This window comes from Rhinolophus hipposideros (genome assembly GCF_964194185.1).
Source record: "Rhinolophus hipposideros genome assembly, chromosome: 2".
Taxonomy (NCBI): domain Eukaryota; kingdom Metazoa; phylum Chordata; class Mammalia; order Chiroptera; family Rhinolophidae; genus Rhinolophus; species Rhinolophus hipposideros.
Genome location: NC_138048.1, coordinates 36,383,011 through 36,405,832, shown reverse-complemented (window position 1 = coordinate 36,405,832; position 22,822 = coordinate 36,383,011). Strand labels below are relative to the sequence as shown.

At 37.7% G+C, this 22,822-nt stretch overlaps 1 protein-coding gene across 50 annotated transcripts in view; it reads right to left on the bottom strand.

Moving 5' to 3' along the window:
- BBX (BBX high mobility group box domain containing) overlaps window positions 1-22,822 on the bottom strand; it is a 245,573-nt gene that overhangs the window by 65,022 nt on the left and 157,729 nt on the right. For all 50 annotated transcript variants that reach the window (XM_081067957.1, XM_081067972.1, XM_081067941.1 and 47 more), the window contains 4 exons: window positions 21,480-21,650; window positions 16,335-16,577; window positions 9,384-9,579; window positions 5,285-5,352 (listed from right to left, as the gene is read on the bottom strand). In XM_081067957.1, coding sequence (XP_080924083.1) covers window positions 5,285-5,352; window positions 9,384-9,579; window positions 16,335-16,577; window positions 21,480-21,641 — 669 coding nt within the window. In that variant the 5' untranslated portion in view covers window positions 21,642-21,650. The remainder of the gene's footprint in view (window positions 1-5,284; window positions 5,353-9,383; window positions 9,580-16,334; window positions 16,578-21,479; window positions 21,651-22,822) is intronic.

Below are 22,822 nucleotides of genomic sequence, written 5' to 3'. Positions count from 1 at the left end.
CCCATAGGGTTGTTATGAGGATCAAGGGCTACTCTTACATAATGCACTTGAGAACAATGCCCAGAACGGAGGTGCTCAATAAATGTTCGTTGTTGTAACTACCTATACTGCAAGCAACTGGGGAGCTCTGCAATTTCAATTCTGTCATTAGGCCTAACCTCAAGTTGCTTCAAGTTTTCTGGATGAGTCAAGACTTACACAATGAGAAAAAATGTAAACATACTTCCATTAGACAATTTATTATAAAGAACACAACTATGCAAATATAATGGAGTGCTGTAATATATAACCCTGACCGTAAGAGCTATGAGGCTAATCAAATATGGCTCAAGAAATCCAATTTGGCTCAAGAAATAAGGAAGGGCTTCCTGAAGGAGGTAGAGATTAATATTACAAACCAAATATATTATTTTTAAATTTCAGTCATACAGAAATGTGGATACATAAACTATTTTATTTTTATTTTTTTTCCATAAACTATTTTATTTTTAAATAGGCAGATGGTGATCAACAAATGAAAAATCAATGGGATTCCCTTTGAAGCCAGAAGTATCATGTAAGGAGTTGCTATCTACCTCTAAAACCTTAACCGTAAGACACCCTCAGCTCCATGAGGGCAGAGACTTGTTTCTGGTTTGTTCCCTGATGTGGAGATAGTAAGTATTCAATAAATACATGCCATGTGAATGAATGTGTAAAAAGATGGCACTCTTCCTGCTCCACTCAATTCTTATACATGGCCTTCAACATCCCTAATGGAGGTATGCCATCATTTGCTAGCATCTTCTCTACGAACTGTGATGCTACCTCTAGTAAAGTCATACTTCCTATATTGGTTTCTCCCATGGATTAAAAAGTTGTCTCCTTCTTGAGCACCTAATGAAAAAAGAGAATCAATTACAACTGTAATTTCCTGCAAGGTTTCAATGGACAGGAACTGTGTGCCTGCGCACGTGCATGCACACACTGCTGGTAAAGCATACTGTAGCCTATAGGAGTAAGCCTGATATAATTTAAGCTTGCAAGCTAAGTCTGAAATGCCCAGAATAATTTATGGTAATAATACTAGGTACCTACAAGAATGCTTTTCAGGATAGTTAAAAATACCTTACAGGTTTTATTTAATTAATCTTCACGGATAACGTGGGAGTTAAAGCCAAGTGAGCATAATTATTAGCTCCATTTTACAGGAAGGAAAGCAAAGAAAAAAGTGGGCTGATCATAACTTTAGTGGCATATCTCTTGGTTCCCACAAAAGAATAAGACATTCTAAAATCACAGACACAAGGTCGAATGCAATTCCCATACATCTGACAGTTTGCCGTTAGTCAATGTAACTAAACTAATGCCTTCAAAACTTTTCATTGATTACTTGATTACTCTGCCTTACTTTTCCTATTTTCCACCATTCCCCAAACCATCCCTTCTTAGGGCCAATCCTGAATGTTGTCCTTTCCAAAATTAATCCAAGCTGTTCTGTATATTATGTGTTGAATAATCTTCCCTTTCACACACTCTGAATTATATTACTCCCAGCCTTTATTTTTAAATTTTAATTTAGTTTTACATTTTTATTAAAGTAAAAAAAATAACAATATAGAAGATTTTTAGTCCTGGAGATTACCTCTAGAAATTCTAGATCAAATAATGGCTCTCTGCAGTCCACTGCTAGCCTATTTTCGGCTGACACTTCTATTTAATTTCATTGACTGGACAACTTCCGTTTGATTTCGGAATTAAATAGGTTTGCTAAAATCTCATCTCCATTGGGAACACTCCTTTCCATTTCCTTCACTATTATCGGGTTCTCTCCTAATGAGACGTCTATGCTTACACTGCATTTCACCCGGTGTCAGTAGAAACAAGCTTTGCCGGTTATTTTGAGCCAGGGATCACTCCGTTAGGCCTCAATCTATTTTGCTTCCTCAATGCATACATTCTTTAATGACAAACATTGGTTTTAAAAAGTATCCCACATATTTAATGCATTTCAATGTACTTGGGTATACAGGAAATACGGGGCTGATCATTTATGTGAAAAATAAGAGAATCAAAATAACTGCAAATGCAAATTTCATCCCTTTTACTCATAAGAAACACAAAGTTACCATAATTGAATCTACAGAACCAAGTGTGGCTCAGTAACAGAAGCATATAAAAATGTTAACCTAAAAGTGCCACAACTCTATTATAGCAGATTCCGAGTTAATCAGAAGACAAAGGAAAAAAGAGAAAATGCAAACATTTTGTTTGCTATTATTTGTCCACTGATAATCTCAAGAACCTACAATTTCTCTCTAAAAATTTAAAAGGACTTTAGGTAGATCTAGGAAATAGCACAGGCCAAAGAAGCTTTTAACCTGGAATGTTATTATTTCAGTTACAGCAAGACTCTGTACCTTGTCGGATTAAAAAACAAAACAAAACAAAAAAACTGGTACTTTCCATATTTAAAAAAATAAGACTTTTGAGGACTTTTTCTATGTGGTTAGGTTTCAGATGCAAGAACAAAGGAAAATCTCCTCTCTTTAAGAATAATATTTAAGGAGAATTATGCCATGGCATTTAAAAAGCCATTGTGCTTAGACCATTTCTGTGGCAGAATTTTTGTAAAATGTCACTTTATTTGACTGGTCCTACCTAACAGTATAAACATACTTTACCATAACTTTTCCAAATGTCAGAAGCATAAAATTTCTGTATCTCTCTGTTTATCTAATTATTCTGCTAGTTTTTCTTAGAAAAATTTAAGTACATGTTTACTGTACTTATCTCAGGTTCCTCATCTGCCTATGTGGCTAAGTCCCGTTCTATGACCATGTCTACATATTGAGAATGTGACTTTGAACAGAAAATCAGGTGCTAAATGAAGTCTATTGATACCTATGGCATGAACTCTCTATATTTAGAGACAGATTATTTTATACAACTTTCACTGCTTTATCAATTCACTATCTCAAGATTATTTTCAATAACAACCTTAGTATCTCTGATATGAGAAGTAGGGATGATGAAGAAAAAGTAGCATTCTTTTTCTTAAACAAGTCTGGTTTTAATTTACATTGTCAAAAGCTAACTTCATTTTGATAAACACCTCAAACATCCTACCCAAAATGGTAATAAAGTGACTGTAAATGGCTGTTGAATTTTTCCTAATAAAAGCAGCAGTTGTTCAAAATGTTTTATGCTGAATATTATAATAGAACATCTATCCAGGTAGTAAGAAAGATTCTTACTAAGCACCTTAGTTTATGCTGTATTTCCATTCCTCATTTCCCCTATCACATGATTGCACTGAATATATGTTATCTTGTCACTTCATCAAATACTTCCTTTTCTAAAGCAACAAGAAATAAATCATTTCTAAGTGCAAGTACATATAAAAAAGTTGTACTCTTTAGAAGTGATTCTTAAAGACCTAACTGCTGGCAATTTCTTCCTTATCAGATTCCCTTCTCCTATATGATTAACTTCTTTAGGCCATTGAGCTTTCTTTGTTTCTTCAGCTTGAGGTTCTCAAAATGGTCCCCCTTCATCAGAATTCTGCTGTTCTTAAAAGTGGGGAGAGAACTTCTCACTGAAAAAGGCTGAAGTTGAACTTTAAGGGGGGTAAAAAAAAGCATTCTTTTGTTTGACTAGCATTTTCATCTGTCTGTAAGTTCTACAGACATTTATTGGTTTACATTTGTTCCTGAAAGTTCAAAAGAATGCTAATAGATGTTGGGAAAAAAAAAACATCATTATAATCTAATCTGTTTGAAAAGAGAATGCTGACTTTCACAATACAAGTGCAGTGCATTGTTGGAAATCATGAGTCAGACTGTGTTGAAAGGTCAAGAGTGCATTATTATTCCAACATTCACCTTTCAGAACATGCCTGGGATACTCTACACCCAAGTGAGAGTTAGTCTGACTGTTATTAGGTAGCTGCCATGTGTTAGAAAGTAAAATGATGCCCGAGAATGCAGTTATGTTAGGAGGTATAAACATGCTGAATAATGAGTATACAAAGGCACACAGTGACATGTTGACTTTTTTTCAGCTAAAGATTAGTACAATGTAAACAACTACCATGTTTCCCCGAAAATAAGACCAAACTGTAAAATAATCCCTAGCATGATTTTTCAGGACGACATCACCTGAACATAAGCCCTAAAGCGTCTTTTGGAACAAAAATTAATACAAGACCTGTTCTTACTTTCGGGGAAACACGGTACCAGTCCACCAACTTATACACTTTTTGCTCCACTGAACTAAATGGAATCATAATACTTAAGTTAAATTGAACACGTGGTCAACTACTATAGATCTCAAATGTAAACTATATACAGCAAAGGCCTTTTGTGCTGTAAATTTCTCATACAGTATCTTCTAAAATTATTGTTTATTTAAACAGGCTTCAACTGTAATTTGCATGGCACACTCACAATTTAAAACAAATAAAGGAAAAAAAGTCATATATATGTATATATAAAATGTGCAATAAAACTGAGCTGACTGCTATTTTGCCCTAAACATTGACTCTGGTTGGAGATGGAAAAATTTCCATTTCAGGTACCTAACTGTGGTAAAATAACATGACCTGCAGGTTAATTCATCTGGTCTCTGTTAAATGGGTCTGGAAAATAGAAGAATTCCACAAATGTAAACTATTCATGGTTAACAGCTACTACCTGCCCATCAAAACCGTACCTAAAAATGCTTTGCTAAAGCGGACTGACAGCTATAGAAGGGAATAAAAAAATCCTGAAACCAAGGTCATGAGGGCCTGGGTCTTTTTCATTTTCCATTTTAAAGAACAAAACAATCTTGGATTGCCATGTTTCCTGATTTTCTAAAATAGGAGTTTGGATTTATTCAGGTACCAAAGAAACCGAGAGTTTCATACTGTTTTAACTCTCAGCTTTTCACTACCAAGTCTAAATGAGAACAGTACAAAAGTAGGGAATGTTACGAGTAGAGATGAATGAATCACAGGACATTACACAGCCGTGGCAAATGCTAATTGTCTGTACACTGCCATTTCTTACTCCTAGGCTCATGGAACCTCTAACTCTGCACCTAACTTGTGTTTGTGTCCTCTTGGGCTTATTTATACCACTTTTGTTACCCTCAAGGCACAATATAATGCACATATAGATCTTAATGAAAACAATAAATGTCAAGTTTGTTCATGAGCTGTAAACAGTGAAACTGCAGAACTAACAGTGTGAACAGAATACAAATGTTTGTGTTCTCGACCCCCAGTATGAGGGGAGTGAAGAAAGATGAGGGACTGGCTTACCTCTGAGGTGCCAAGAGCATGTTCTCCAGCTAAAAGCAGCATGCTCAGGCCTCCCATTTGAGTAGGATCTAAATAAAACAAATAATCATCAATTTACAACCATGAAGTATGGATAATCCACACAGAGACCAAAAAAACAATACTCACAAAGACTAGCAATTAGAAATGCAAGAGAACCACATATAACTTTTTCTAGAAAACTTTTCAAAACTCTTTATGTAGCAATAACCTGGCATATGTGCACTTCATATCATACGTTTGTCAGCCTTTTAAATACCACTGTTGTCCCTATGCCAGCGTAATCTGTTCTTCAATACCAGATGTTTATGGTTATCTCCTACTGTGATGCTTCTGTCCTTACTGCATGGAGATTTTAGACGGATTATCTTTTCAAACAAAGAGTGCTTAAGTTTGTCTTCTAAGACGCCTGAGATTATTATTCCCAAATTGTTATTTCTGCCATGTGAAATCAGGCCTGATAAAAAAGAGCCAGGCTACCAGAGGAACTAGAGAACAGAGAAATTTTCCAAAATCTAGTGGGCTTTGTTTAAATAATCTTTCTTTAAAATTTTCAAAAACAAATTGAAATTAAACAATGATGTCTTTTGGACATAGTAAATCTTAGGGGGATAGTCAGGCCCTTCCTTGAAAAACCTTTAAGATTTAAAACAAACCTTTTTTATATTACCGAAGGTCTTTGCTTTCATTCCTTCAATAATCAACAGAAACGGAAAGACAAAACAAAAACAGCATATTGGTAATCTATCACCCAGGGTTATATGTAAACAAAGAAAGTATGACAGACAATAAGGAACCTAAAAGAACCTATATCCTTTAAGGATGTCTTAAATTAACTAAATTTCAGAACTGCGATGAAAGAATGTGATAATGCCTAATTCAGAGCCTATCCCAGTGCATATAGGTCTTCAATAAACGTGTTTTTAATTTTAGGAATCTCTGTACAATTAAAAATGAAGATCAGGCATACTGTTGCCTAAAGACATTTAGGAGTTTCTTTTCTTTTCCTTTTTTCATTTTTGTTTAAAGCTTTGCCCTTAAGTATTTCTTTATATACAATCTATCTCGAGAATGCTGAAGCAACTCTGACCACACCTTATACAGTCAAATTTATAAAAAAATTGAAAAAAGAATCTGAGGTAGTTAAAAATAAAGAGGTTATGAAAGAGGAAAATATGTCACCGAATGATCAGGTGGTCAAGAAATAGCTCAATGTTAAAAGATAGTCACATAGAAGACACACATACAGAACACACAGGAACAATGTGATTTGATGAAATAAGACTATTGTTAAGATTCCATTCTTAATTAAACATTCAAGTTAAAACCTATTGTGGCTGTTAAAGCTAACACCTAAAACTATTTAAAAATAAAAATCAGGAGGGGGAATGAATTTAGCAGAAAGTAAAAGTTTAACTTGGTATTTGGGCAGCTTAACACTATGGCAGCTGTCATTTTAGAGATCAGGCAGATTGGATGATCACTTTTCTTCAAATTTTTTCCCCCTTTCTTGTGCCTCTCCCCTCCCCCCTCCGGTTCAAGCCATTGTTTGTCAGTCTAGTTGTGTAGGACACAGTTCCCTGGCCCATGCTGGTATTATAAGCCTTGCGCTCCCCCTTGGCTGACGCAGTCGGTCACCGGTTGTCAGTCAGCCACTCACAGCAGCTCAGGCAACCGACTGCCGGCCACTCACGCTGGCCACCGGCCGCTCATGGCAGCACATGGTACCCCACGGCAGCACACAGCAGCCCACGGCAGCTCACGCCAATCTCCGGCTGCTCACGGCAGCCCAGCCCGAGGGAGAGCCACTGTTCATAATCTTAGCTGTAAAGGGCGCAGCTCACTAGCCCATGTGGGAACTGAACCGGCGACCTCAGTGTTACAAACACAGCACTCCAACTACCTGAGCCACCGGGCCGGTCCTCACTTTACAACAGACAAAAATGTGTTCGTTCAAATTATAAACTAAAATAGGAACACACTTATATAATAATTTTATTTACGTTATATACCAATGTGACTTTGCAAGAAATTTGTTGTATAACTACTAAAACACAAACCAAGAAATGACCATCAACCTTTATATTAATTTATATTTATACAGTGTTATTTAGAAATATCAAAAATACATAAAGAGATATATAAAGAGCATGCTTTCCTTTCACCAACAGGGCTTATGCTAAATTAAATTCTACACAGCTTTCCTTTCTTGGAAATCATACATCTGAGTGCTTTGAGGTTACTCAAAACAGCAAAAGGTCATGTGACAGGACTATTGGGAAAACAAAACAAAAAATGAGGTTCCATGTTGAGGAAAAGCATAAACTGGCCTCTAAAAGCCCTACAGTATCCCCTAGATTCAAAGAGCTAGGCATCATGGTTTAATCAAAGGCAAATTAATTGGCTTTCATTGTACTGAAAAGCAACATAACTAGAAGTATCAGACCAATGTTATACACTCATGCACTATCTTAGCAAGGGCTCCGATCATGGATTTCCAACATCCACAGCAGGTCCTTATATAATGAGATAAATGCAAGGAAAGTGTTTTGTACTTTCCTGTATTTGGCTTTGAAGAACATGGCTTTTAAGAGCTGACCTGTAAATATTTTGGTTGAAGTCTAAGTTCCATTTTCAATTTAAGTACAAAAGGTAGATTAATAAACTGTCAGAAACAGTGCTACAAACAGACATCTTTCATAGCTTTCTAGAGTTAAAATGTAATTATTTTTGGTTTGTGAAGAGCCATTCTATGCAAAAAAACCCTACACAGACTGACCTAGATTTAGAATTGGGAGAAAAAACAGTGGAAGATAAATGATAATCGAAGGAATTCAGTTAGAAGCCAATCATCCATATATTCTTTTTTGGTCTTGAGAATGAAATATTTTATGAAACACTCTAACATAATCTGGTAAGTCCAGGAGCTCACCAGGACTACCAGCAAGTGGTTGGAAGTAAAATTATACAAAATAACAGCTAAAACAAGGATAGATCTCTCTTTTGATTCTTCTGGAATATGCAGAAGCATCAGTTTGGTAGCTCACCTAAAATTAACTATACTACAAATACCTATGTTTAACAATTGAAGACTTTGTTCTCCCAGAATGCCACCATTATATTAGACTGTATTTCTTAGGTTTATATATGACACCACTACATACTTTTTTATACTATGAATCACACACTGAACTATTAAATCTCATTAGGCCTACTGGCCATTAAAAAAAATGAAGTATAATCACAATATTGTTCAACCTCCTTTCCCAAGCTTGCCATATTACAAATGATTCGATGTTCTCATTTCGAAGAAAATTTGCTTGTAATAATGAAATAGGAACCTTATAGCTCAACATTAACTTCACTCTTCCACCCTGCCCGATCTCTCCATTTCATCCTGGGAAATTCCTCTCCTGATTACGGCATTGCAATAGTCAGGGAAGACAGAGCCACTTACAAGGTGAATATAAATACTTTATTTCATGGTTATAAATGTTTCAGCATTCTTTACTACCCCAAGAGTATTAGAGGTGCCATAACAAATGGGACCTCCTGGAATTTGCAATGCGCTTGGCCCATACAGAAATGGGTACAGGAGAAGGGGTAGAATGGGAATTCCCTCTAAGAAACAGATGTCAGGATCCCTCTGATTTGGGAGGGAGTTGTTCATATTCTTGCCCTCGATGTTGCAGATCCTCAGATGACCTACATAACTGTATTTTTCTTAAGTATGCATGATAACTAAGGTGTTTTACTGGGATAGCTTAATAGTGTGTACGTGTGTGTAAGCTATTTGGTTACACTGTAAAATTCCCTAAGCTCCTGACCTTCTCCACACACTGCTGCCTGCTTTTCCACAATGCCAATATCAGGAATTGGTCTATCCCACCTTTCTTTAATTATATATACTCATTCAATGTATGCCATATTCCAAAGCTTTGAGATATACTTGTTATTATTTCCTTTTGGTCATATGTTTTGCTTCTCTCTCTCTCTCTCTGTATTATTTGATAAAAGTACTGCTGAAATGTATTGCCCTGTCTGTCCTTAAAGAACAGGCAGAAACAGTTACTCAACTCACCGGCCATTCCAAAGTTAAGCTGAGGCATTTCTTCAGTCTTTGCTTTCTTGGGGCTTGGCAAGTCTCGTGAAGAGTCAGATGGGAAGGCCCATAGTTTCTTTCGTGGATTGACAGAGGGTGTTGGGGATTTCATAGGCTTGTTTGTGGTAGGACACCATTTGTAGCCAGGATTTGCTTTCATAAATGCATCTTTATACTATAAATAAAGAATAGATAAAAGATTTTAATTAACACACAGATTGAAAAAAGTTCTAATTGCCTTCACGTCACCCCAACCATATAGATAATGAATGAAGAAAGACACTTTCGGTAACTTCAGTGGCTTTTCTTGTAGAAGAATGACAATGTCAACACAGGGCTTTAGAGACAGGACATGAATTTATCTACTAAAAGTTCCTTTGTGGGATGAGGGTACAAAGGCAGCAAACTTTTTATCTTTTAACCCTCAATTGTTTTTAATATCCAAAAAGCTGTCTGACCTTGGTGGAGAGAGGGAGTTATCTGTCATAGAGGCAAGGGCTTTGAAGACCAAAAAAACAGAGTTCAAACCCTAACACTTCCACTTAGGGCTACGGTGACCAAAGACAGAGACCAAGAATGGAAAATGTAAGAGTCTGGGCCTCAGCCTTCAGCTTTCGCCTTCATAGAGTGAGAACAACAGCCAAATAAATGCCTGGGGTTACTGTAAACAGTGGTGCACTGTGGCACCTATTGCAAAGTAGGTATCAGGTACACAAAACAAAGTCTGAGTTCATACTAAGGCCAGTAATCAGGTTCTGCTCACTGCTTAATTTGGTAAGTACAGTAAAAATTAAAACTGTGCTTTGATGTACTAGTAAGGCAAATGCAGGAAAACTTAATAAAGCAAAGAAATCAGCTGTGGGAAAGAAGAACCAAGACCGAGAATAGAAGGGGAACAAGGTAGGGCAGAGTGAGGCATAACTTTTCAGTTGTCTGGAGATGCAGGGCTATGTCGAGGCGCAGAGTCCGGTGATCTGGGTCCAAAACCCATCTATGCTATTAGCTAGCTGTGGACACTAAGCAAGTTGTTCACCTTTTCTCGGCCTCAGTTCCTCTATCTATACAATATAACTGCACCTGCCAACATCCCAGGGTTCTATAATGAGCACAGGAAGTCACCAACGTGCATGTGTGTGTTGAGAACTGTAACGTGCGATGTTGCAATCAATCTATCACAGACGTTATGTCTTTATTTGGAGGTTTCTGCCTTCACTGACTTATTTTCCCTTCTCCATTATCTTTCTGTGGCTTTGTCCTATAGCCATTTCTCCCAACTCTGCCACTTCTTCCCGTTTTCCTGACAAAATAAATAAATAATGTATATTGCTATTCATTATATATTGCCAAAAGTTATGTTATATGATAAATTGTATTTTCCACGTATTCTTCAACTATTATATGTTATTACTGCTGGATACTCTAGTAATACAATTCTTTCTATCCCATGAGCTTGCCTTTTAAAACAGTTACTTTGTGTTTTAAATTAACTAAGTATAAGCTCCAAATAGCTTTTTATTTAGCCCAGTAGGAAAAAAGGTTCCTTTATCCTCGGTGTAAGGAAAGTATATGTAATCCAAATAACAAACCTTTCCCAGCATTTCACTTTAAATCATATAAATGAAAATTGTACTGTAGATAATATAATGTTAATAGTCAATGGTCTAGAACTATCCCCGTTACCGTAACTCAAAATTTCTAAATAACCTTTTTTTAAAAACACTAAAAGCTGTACATCTGCATATTGATACATAGCTACATGTAGAAGAAAGTAAACATAAAAAACTGTAAGACGGTTCTAGTTTTCTTACAAAAAAAGTTAAAATGGGACACAAGGCCAGAGCCAAACTAGAATCACACAGCAGAATGTATCTGCAGATATCAAATGTGACCGAAGAGACACCCTACCCTACATGTGCATGGAGGAGGGATTTACATATTAAGCTGAGGCAGACAAACAGTCTTGCCTGCCGTCTGGAGGTGGAAAGTGACAAATGGCAGGGTGAGGTGAAAATGGAAGCAGCAGACACATGCATCATTATTGTGTTCCAGTAAAAGGCACATAGGCTGGGTTTGTCAGATGAACAGTCATTTGGACAAAGGTCACCACTCCATAAAGGGACGAAAGACTTACAAACAAATTAACATATTTGTCATGAGAAAAAAAGGGGGTAGTTTTATAAGAAGTTCCAGTTGTGAAAGATGCGGGCCAGATGTACCTAGCGCTCCGCTTTCTTCTGCTGCTTAGACGTCTCCTTCCTCCCCTGCAATGTTGATCTGCTGCTAGGTAAGTTCTCTCCCATTAAGATATCACATCCTTTGCTAGGAATCATTGAGGAATTTGCTTGGTGAAAATCAATACGTGTAGTGAAAATGAATATACTGTCATCCTTATGAATGAGTTATTCCCAGCATCAACTATTTTTAAAGCTCTGATGATACTAACAAAGGCCAGCTTAAACTAACTTATAATGTGGAGCTGTGCTGATGACAACATAAAGCAGTGACAATTCCTGACCGGAACGTTTCTTTCTCTTGCTTACATTCCACCTCCCCATCTCCATCTCAGTACTCTGTCAGCGTGGATTAGATGGCAGATACCGGGGATGAAGAGTATAAATTGGAATCTCTGCCTTCAAATTCATTACCATCCACAATCAGCCACATAAATATATTACTTCTTTTTACATATTGTCCATAAAAGCCTTCCCCTGACTCAGGCATGAAAAAAGGTTTTGCAAAGAGTCTAAAAAGGGAATCTACCAATGGGTTGAAGATCTGTCCTTGGAAATGGGCCCCTCACCAATTACTTGCTGTGATTCAGCCGTGAGAGACAACAGAAAGGCTTAGTTACTTGTGTGGAGGTTGTTAGGGAAGGGATTACAGAAAAGGCTGAGGACCGGAGCAATGAGGGAAGACTGTATACAGTAGAAAGCAAATATGATGTGAGTGAAACTGTGTGGGCAAAAATCCATTATGACAGGATTGAGAGGGCCAAAGAGATAGGCCCCACCCATCGGTGTCCTCAGGGCAGGACTGTTCACGCTGGGGGGGGGTGGGGAAGCTCATCACCCACTGAGAACACCAATCACAGGGGCGACTGCTCTTGTAACTAAAATACTGATCTTCAAAAACCTCCCATTGAAATGAAATTCACCTCATGGCTTCCAATTTTTTTCTCCATCTGCAATTCATTAGACAACCTAAGCGAATCTACTTCACAGACACAGTTACACTTACACAAGGTGCTCAGTAAATACTGGCCCCCTCTTCTCCACCCCCACCCACCACATTTCATTAGCAATAATAATCAATCATTGTTCTTTAGGAATGGTATTAAATACATATCCTCTGTCACAGTATTTTGCCTGCTTCATACATGACAATGGCATGATTATATACCAGTAGACAGTACTTTATTATGTTAATCTTTCAAAAATTGAGTCTCAATGTCACTTTTCCAGATCATTTATAACAATGGAAATTTGATCTTAAAAAGCACATTAATGGTAATGAAAGATACACTGAATAAGGGTTCTCCAGTTGTTTGTTTTAACGGGGGCAGGGATGTGCCATCTAAAAGTCCAGAGTATTCTAACTAATACCATTATCTAGATCTTCTCAACAGAAAGAAAGAGAAGGGTCACCCTGGTGAGGTTTAGTAATACGGGAACCTGGGAGTGTGGAGACAGATAAAGACAGCTAATTCTGGTGCAACTATGTGAAATGTTACCATAAAATAACATCGACTAGAATTTGGAGAAGATATTACACAGGAAATTATCTGATATTTTAAAAAGAGATATAACACATTTTAAAATTTTATAACTCTGCAGGGAGGTGAATGAATGAACACCTAACATAATAAATTGAGACAGCTGTACCTCTTCTCAGTGGCAGGCAGAAAGGAAGGGTCAAGTATGGGAACCCAGCTCTCCTACTGCTTCCTTGGATAAGTCACTTCTTTTCTGGGCCTCAGTGTCCTTCACTTTAGCTTTTGCAAAATAATATCTACCTCATGGGATTAATCTGAGGATTAAGTAAATTAAATGTTTATAAAAGGACCCTGGACAAAATAGAGCAATATTCAAAAATGGATTGTTATCACTTCAGAGATAAACACTTAAATATTTTAGAAAATACAGTAAAAGTCCTGATATCTAAAACACAGGAATGGGAAAGGTCTTAGAACAAGGAAATGTGTGAAACACGAAGTCCAAAATATTTGGTTTTACTATCAAATCCCCCCAAAGTGGTGGGGTCCCTAAGTAAGCCTCCTAGCAGCAGTCACAGTCAGAAATGAGATCCTGTGAACAGCCACAACACTGCACCATCACACACAGGGCTGGATTTACGAAAGCAACTCGGGTTATAGCTTTAGGAATAGTATTTTAAAATTATTTATAACCAATGATTGCTCTAATGAGATTCATCAGAGAACATGAAACCCTCCTTCAATCATTTTTTTCAACAATGCAAATTAGTACTGGGCAATAATTCAAGAAACTGAAAACAAATCCCCAAACAGGTGCTTCCTCTCATCAGATGCACTAACAGAAGATAATCAGGAGCAAGGAAAAGGGTCAGAGAAAATTCTAGCAGGTAAAAAATAAAAAATCTCTCTAAAGTGGTATTAATTATCACTCACCGCTGCTTGAGAATATGTTTCTTTTAAAAACAAAAACAGAAAGGAAAAAATTAAGTACTCCTCACTCAACTGAAAATGACAGAATAGATACTGGTGAGTATCATGTAAGCATTCACATTCACACTCAAACTACGCTGAAAGAATATGTCTTGTTCCTAATAAAGAGAACACATTTCAAATTGGGGGTTTTTAATGAAAAACACATATAAACACATATAAAACACTTTTAAAAATGGTTGCCTGAAAGCGGCCTTGAGGAACTGAGCCCATACTTATCACTAGCAACCACCACAATACCTGGTACATAGAAGCCACTGAATAAGATTTTGTTTATTAAACTGGCACGCCAATTAAGGCTGCACTATTAACAGAAAAAACATCAGCACAATTACTAACTGCACTGTCATGTAATTTCAAAACCATTTAGCTAATAAGTCGAAACAAGCATCACTTATAACTAGAAACAAATGTATAATAATTGTGAAAGTAGTTGAATATTCCACACTTTGCACTAGAAATAAGACAACCTTTTATAAGAACAACTATAAGCAAGACCCTTTGAAAGGTGAAGATCCCGTTATGGTCTCCACTTACAGTAGATTGCAGGGGGCCACCTTAACAAGATTTCATTACAGCACCTCAATGGCAAACATTGGGAACCTAATTAAGTAACTGGTAAGGGAGTTCCTGTTATGAAAATATTATAATATTTCCTCCTCTTAAAAGTGGCCACCTACTGGGTTTGTAAATTGGCAGTATTTAAGAAAAGGCAAACAATATACTTGGGATAGGCTGCATGTTATCCAAAAACAGCAATCCAAAAACAACCTCAAGTGTTTAATTATAGGAAGTTAATGCAGTTCCCTCTGAGGTTGCAGATAATTGCTTATTTTACCATATAAGTACGACTACGTAAAGATATAAGGCTATTTAACAGGAAAGTTTTACTGTTAATTATTGTTATGCTCATGGAAAGCCATTTAAACATTTATAATCATGTAGGTTTTTGGAATTGATTTTAAATTTTCCAGATGCTCTACATAGTTAAAATCCTGTCTTTAATAGTAGTCAATTCCTGAAGACTTATGTGAGCATTAATTACATAGCAACGAGGCTAATCATTTATTCTGGATTCAAATTTCCCTGAACAGTGCATAAGAAATTTTTATGTTCCACGGTAGCTTGCTCAACAACTCAATAAAATCACAGCAATTAAAATAATTATTTTCCCACATGCTGAGATGTCTAATAACATGTGTCACTTGCAACACTGTATTTCGTGCCCTGTTGGTTCATCTTTTCACAGAACTTAACCAAATGTTTGGGTGGCAGGGGTTTTCATGAATCAAGATTGTTTGTGAGCTGCAACACTGAAGAAATAATATTAGAATTAGTCCTTTCAGGTTTAACCACAATGATATTGCTTTGCCCTTTCTTGATAAATCCATTATACAACATATTTTAAATGTACAAGGAGCTCACATTTCAGATTAATCGAGAAACAGACTGGTATACAATTTTTGAAGAAATTTCGTCACCGCAATCATTTTGGAATTGATTAATGTCGGACCTCTCTGAATAGTTTTCCTGCACGGGAATGTTTCTCACCAACTCCTGCCTACACAGTGTTCACACGCATGCACACATCACAGTACATTCTGCTCGTGTACACACTGCCATTCACTCACATACTGCTTTTAAATGTTCGTGCTGCACTACCTACAAAACCGAAACAAGTCAAAGCACATCTCTCAATCAACTAATGTTTATTACACAATCAAAAAGTGTGAGAGCTGGAAGGGACACAAATGTTTGTCCAACTTCCTCATTTTAATAACATTTAAAAAAAACAAGGAAGCTGAGACCCAGAGATTGAATGACATATGGTAACAAAGCTATGTAGCATCAGAACTAGATCAAGACTCTTTCCCATGACACCACTAGATAGCAGAAACTGGGTTCCTAGAAAAACTACTACAAAAACCCCAAACCACCATTCATAATATATAAATCACCATTCACATCAATCCCCTATATTAGCCAATGGAGTATATGCAATGAGAAAAAGTTTCTTGGTAACACATTGCTTTTGGCACTCCACCAGTGTTTGCAAGGTGACCTTGGAACTGAGACATAGGAACAAAGCTCTCATGTTCTGACTTAACACCTGATTCAGGATTCACCTTCCTGCTGTGAGGCCTTCAGCTGGGCCTCCGTATTTTCTGACCGCTGGTTCGAGGATCAGTTGCTCACAACTACGATAAAACCTTGTCACGGGAACCTACCTCCTTGGCCATGTCTGTATATTTCTGCTTTTCCTTTGGATCGAGAACAGCCCACCAATCAGCTAGTATCTTGGTAGCACCTCGGTTATCAAGCCTGGGGTGTTCCTGACGTACAAGGGAGCGATGACGTTTGCAGAATAAGAGAAATGCATTCATTGGTCTCCGGGCTCTCTGTTCTGGTAATTCATCATCTTCAGTCTCACCAACATCTTGCTCTAGGCCATCAGCCCCAAGAACTTGAACCTATTACCAACCAAAACAAAAACCATATGTTTAACACATCTTGGACAATTTTGCTTTAACAATCAGTCTTAGTTTTCAAAATTTTTTTTTCTTAGCTCCATTTCAACAACTTACAAATTGAGAAAATGATTTTTTAAAAATCAAGTACTGTTAGAGGTTGGTAACCAATTTATGATGTATTCTTCTGCTTAGTTTCTATAGCAACCTGTGCATGTCTCCATTACAGCATATATTACATTGTGTTATAATTGACTCCCATTTTTTTCTCTCACTAAACAGTGAGCTCTGTGAGGACAAAAGCTCTCTTACTTACCTTTACAATCACAGCACCTAACTCAATGTCTGGTGTAACATTAGTCCTTAACTGTTGAACGAATTAATCAAACCATCCCATGGTATGAGTCTCAAGTTTAACAACAATATTCACATAAAACTTATGAATATTCAGAGTTGTACTCTTTGTAAAGTGCTTTTCTATGGCTAACAAATAATAGGAAAATGTGTAACATGAACGTAGATAATAAAAATCTAACATACAGACTCAATGTTTTTGTGCACAAGTACAGCCTCCCATTGTGAAAATCAAGAGACATTTAACATCATTTGAAGAAAGAAATACATAGTAAATTTTCAACTTTTTTTGTCTAGTGAAATGCTGCAGTGAGAAGAATAAACTCACCTAGGCTGAAACCTTCAAAATCGGTTCTGAATTCTCCCTTTTCCTAAGCATTTCATTCAATTCAAGGACTTCTGCAAAGCTCTGTTATTGTCCATTCCATCCATGTAATTCTCATTGCTACTCCCCTAGTACCACTCTGGCTTACGGCCTAGACTTCCTGCTTTTAATCTCTTACAATACTTCCTGAACATGGCTGAAGATTAAATTTCTTAAAGCAGATCTCTGATCACAGAATCTCAGAATATATCAGGATTGTTAATATCTCCTAATGCTAAAATATGATTCTATGATATTTTGTAGGAAACAGTGCAACTGTGAAGAGAAGTCCAGAATGCTTACTAAAACCATTTCCTTACTTTTTTGTTTCATAGTTAAAACCAAGAAGGATCGATCGAAGCTGTTAGTCTGCCTTTTATAGTAGGGAGTAGTTCTTAAACTTGGGTGGGTACTGGAATCCCTAGAGATCTTGTTAAAATACAGATTATTAGGTCCCATTCCCAGAGTTTCTGATTCTGTAGGTCTGGGGTGGGTCTGGAGAATTTGTATTGCTAACAAGTTCACAGGTGATGCTCACACTGCTGGTCTGAGGACCACACTTGGAGAATCACTATTATAAGGCAACCATGTTCTTTTATATCATGTTTACTGGGTAACTGCTATAGACAAGATACTGTAGGACAAATCACTAGCTTAATCCAATTTGGTAGTTTTTATAAGTCTTTAAGTTTAAAGTAAGTATTGCAACTGCATTTAATTAACTATCAATTATCTTCAAACACAAATAGTACAACACCAACTTAAAAAGTCATTAACTATCTGATTTGGAAATACATGAGGGATTATTATTGGGGTTAAGGCTACAGATTTATTTTTCTCATTATGTATACAATCATTAACTATGATTTGCATGTTCAAGGAATATTCATTTAGCATTCTGAAACCGACTAAGAAGCCATGGAAAAACCAGGCCTAAAAAATGTATTAAATAAGCTGAGAAAGTAATTACATTTCCCTTCAAAAAAGAATAACTTTTGATGCAGTTACTAAATTATAAAACTCAAGCCAAGAGCTGAAAAAAGAGAGAAATAACAAAAGATCCTGGCCCAAGGAGCTCACTGCTTTGGGAGGGGAGAAAGATATATAAGCAAATAAATTAAAAAGCAGTCTGCTGACTGCAAACAAGGAACCAGTGAGATAATGAAGCACTAGTGGATGGGCAGAAGTACACAGAAGTCTCCCTGGGGAGGTGCTGTCGGAGCTAAAGTTTGAAAGATGAATTAGAATGTGTCAGGCAGTCAATGGGGAGGTATGGGGAACTAACAGGGAATACAGCTTGATGGTTTATTCAAACATGCTATTCAACAGCACTGGTACGTAAAAGATTACAGCAGAGATCCAGGACATGAGGTCATAGAAGAAGGTAGGGGCCACAAGTCACGAAGAATGTGCTGTCATGTAGAAAACCATGCATTAACCCTGTAAATGAGAGATTTCAGATTGTACGAACCAATCAAATAACTTTGGCGGGACCAACATAGATAGTCAACTTCTTATTTGCCAAGTACAGGCATCAAAAAAAAAAATGTTTTTAACTACTCTTTAATGTTACAATTATTTCAGTATATTAACGAACCAAAAAATGAATAAATAAATACGTGAAGACATAAACTGAATAAAAATGAAAAACTCTCTATCTGGACTTATTTTTCCTTGAAATGGCCTGAATAACATTTTGTAACAAATCAACGCTAGTTCCAGACCAGGATAAGGAAACCACTGCTGGATGCAATGGAGAGCCATGAGTGGTTTCCAGCAGGGGAAAGACACTGTCAGGCTTGTATGTTAAGATAACTCCTGTTATCAGCAGTGCAGAGCATGAATTGTAACAGCAAAACTAGAGGCAGCCAAAACTAGAGAAACCAGTTACAAGTTTATTCCAGCTGTTCGGGCGAGAAAGGGAACAGGGCTGAATCAAGGCAGTAATAATGAGAATGGATACGTATGAACAGAGGCAGTATTTATTTATGAGATAGAACCGAGAGTGACTGGAATCTAGTTGGATTGAAAGGTTGAAAAAGGAAGTATTTCTAGCTTTGAGGGCAAGACTCCCTCATACACAAAAGAGAGTACCTTTCCTCAAACGAGAGAAATTAGACCTGGTGGGGAGAAGATCGGTATTGAGCAGGCTGAATTTTGAAATGGATCTCAGCAAAGTCTCAGCTGGGATAATGAACCGAGGTATCAACATCAAGGTAGTAAGACTAAGGGTGTGGGCGAGACCACAGAATGTGGACTAAAAAGATAAGAGGATTCAGTGACTTCCTTCTTTCCCTCAGTGACTGTTTACTGGGCCTGTGACATGGACCAGACACTGTTGTAGCTGATGCAGGCAGAGCAGCCAGCATAAAACTCCCTGCGCTCATGAAGCAGAAGAGCCTTCCACTTTGAAAGGGTCCCTCTGGCTGCTTTGTTGGTAACAGACGGCAGAGTGGGACAACAGCAGAGGCAAGGAGAGAGGTAGCATAAATCATCTGCACGAGAAACGGCAGTGGCTTGGATTAAGATGGTAGTAGCGAAGTCGCTATGTTCTCATGAATATGAGAATGTATTCTGAAGGCGTAACAATTTGCGGATGGACGGATGAATGTGAGACTTGAGCAAAAGAAAATAGACAAGGTTTCTGGTCGGACCAACTGGAAAGTTGGAGTTGCTATGTACTGAGAAAGGGAAGATGCAGGAGGATGGGGTTTGGAGGAGCAAGGTGAAAGCTTCGTTTGGAACACATTCAAATTGAGATTCTAAATAGATATGTCAAGTAAATAGTCAGAAATATGAGTCCAGAAATACAGAGTTTAGGAGAAAGGTCCAGGACAAAGATAGAAATTAAAATAAGAGGCCCCCAAGATGTCAACATTTCAGGGTAGCATAATGGCGGGGCATCACCTGAAAGAAACTAGGGAGGTTTGGCTGGGGATGTAAAAGGAGTGAGTGCTGCCGTGAAAATAGGAGACAGTTTCAAAGATCAAGTGATCAACAGATGCAAACGTGTCAGAAAGATCCAATTAAGTATAAACTTGGCAATTTCCTGGAATAGAAGTAACCGACTTCTCTGAACAAGGAAGGAGGAAGAAAAGACTGGTCAGGAGTGAGAAAAGGGCACAGGGGAGTAGAGGCAACCGAAAGAGGCATTTCTAGTGGCCTCTATTTTTTCTGTGAAGGAGGGAAAAAGTTCAGCAGGGGAAAGACCGTAAGGGTATCCAGAAATATCTGAGAAACAGGAAAAAATGTTTATAATTCCTGCTGAGATGGTGGAAGAGGGAGCTGACGCAAGCCAAGAACAAAAGATGGAATGGATGCCGAAGGCCTGAAGAATATTAAAACCGTGTTTATAAAATTTGCAATGACATAAAATACGTACTCATTTATTCTTCTATTGAGCATATATCTCTATTCAATACCTACTATGTGCCAGACTGAGCTCATATTCCAGTCTAGAAAGATAGACATAAGCACGGACACTGTTAAACACAGGGCAAATAGTAAGAAGTGCCATGAAGGAAATCCTTTGATAAGGAATGAGTTGGGTGGGAGTGACACCTGAGATGACGAGGTCCCATCCGTGGGGGGGGGGGACCTTGTGCTGAGGGGGGGACATCAGTCCTTGTGCTGAGACCTGAATATGAGGAGGAGGAGCCAGTTACCCAAGACCTGGAAAAATATGTGGCTTTCTAAAGTGACCGGCATGGTTAAGTGACTTTCTAAACAAGCGCCGGCTACTCAAGTGTAAGACCACAGAAAGGGATTTGGAGGACTGACTGACCACAGAGGCTTGGTGGGGGGAGAGCATCCAGATGCCACAGAGAGGAGGGAGGACGGGATCTGCCCTGAGAATGCCGACGGCAGTGGGGCTAGGCTGGGAGCAAAGCAGGAGGCCAGAGGAGTGACAGGCTGGGTGCCAGGTGAGCACATCAAAGTTTACAACTACCCCATCTCCACTGCCGCTGGACATTACCTTCAAGATCTGTTTCAATCTCCACTGTTCGGAAGTACAGACACTTTAAGAATCATCAATATTTGGAATAAAATGTAGATTAAGTAGTTAAGTAAGATTCAAGTTACATGGGCTTTTAGAAATTCATCCTTCGCGCCACACACGTTGACTGAAGTTTCTAGAATGAATGCTCAAATAAACTGAAAACTTCTATAATAAATGAAGGAATTACCTTATCAATATCCTCTTCTTCTTCTTCCTCTTCCTCCTCTTCTGAGAAGTCAAGAAGTTTCTTTGCTAGCAATGGGTGCCACTGAAGACACTTCCGTTTTGGTCGTTTTCCAGCCCCTTCTCCTTCTGCTGAATGATCTTTATTTCTATTACTGCCTTTCATTACTGTGTCCTATGGAATGGAAAAAAAGGGGAGAAACAGAAAAATCAAAGTAAATTTGATTAAAATTAGTTTATTTAGCTTCCTTAGCTTTAATTGGATTATAGTTTTAATGACTAAAGTATCTACTAACTCAGGCACTTACAGGATTCAGTAAGAATTCTAAGTGCATAATCAAACATTCATTTTAGTGGGCTAAAGTGAGCTAATAAAATTTGCCTTTTATGAAATCTACTTCCTTCTACTGTAACTTCAAAACTCAAAACCCAAATAAAGTGTTAGGGATGATTACAAGTTACCATCACCTGTTCCTATCTATTCAGGTAGTGGCTTCTCAAAGTTTTGCATCAGACAAATGTGAACGATACCTCCCAGGGGAGCAGAGGTGCTCACACAGGTGGCCCTCCATCCCTTTTCCGATGGCTCCTATTTTTTTATTACAGTAATTTAAATGACTTTTGCATTCTACACTATGATAACCTGAGCTTGGATTATTATTAAATAAAACGAGTATTTTGTAAGAATCACACGTTCTGGATTTAAAATAAAACTATTTCAGAAGATGACACACATTTTTCAAAAACTAGCTGTGTGCAGCCTCCAAGCACACAGTGCATGAACATTAGGTCATACTTAGCAGGGCGGTGGGGGTGTGGAGGTGTGGGTGGTGAGCAGCCTTGGTACCCATCTGTGATACACACCACATACGCACCACAATCCAGTGACAAAGTTTTACTCCTTAGTGTATTCCCTCCACCCCCCCAAAGGCAGATTGGCTGAAATAGCTAAGCTATAGCCAGGTTAAGAAGCCCAAAATTCTAAGTTACTCTTCAGTGACTTAAAAAAGGAAAGTTTTTCTCAGTGATAAAAACAACACATATTATAAAGGTGAAAACAGCATAAAATGCTTCATCATGCTCAGCCCCACAGCCCAGAGGTAAATTACACGTGGCCATTTCTTATATACTTTATCGCAATTTGTTTGATTCACGTTTCATTTACTCATTTGAAGTAACATTAATATACAAATTATTATCTACACATACTCATGCAAAAATTCAAATAATGAAGTGAAACATCACTGACTTAAATGATTCATGCAGACAATTACAAACACAAATGCAGCTACTGACATCACAGAATAGTGGCCTTTTCCGTCAGTGTATGGTTCTCTTGGTCCAAGT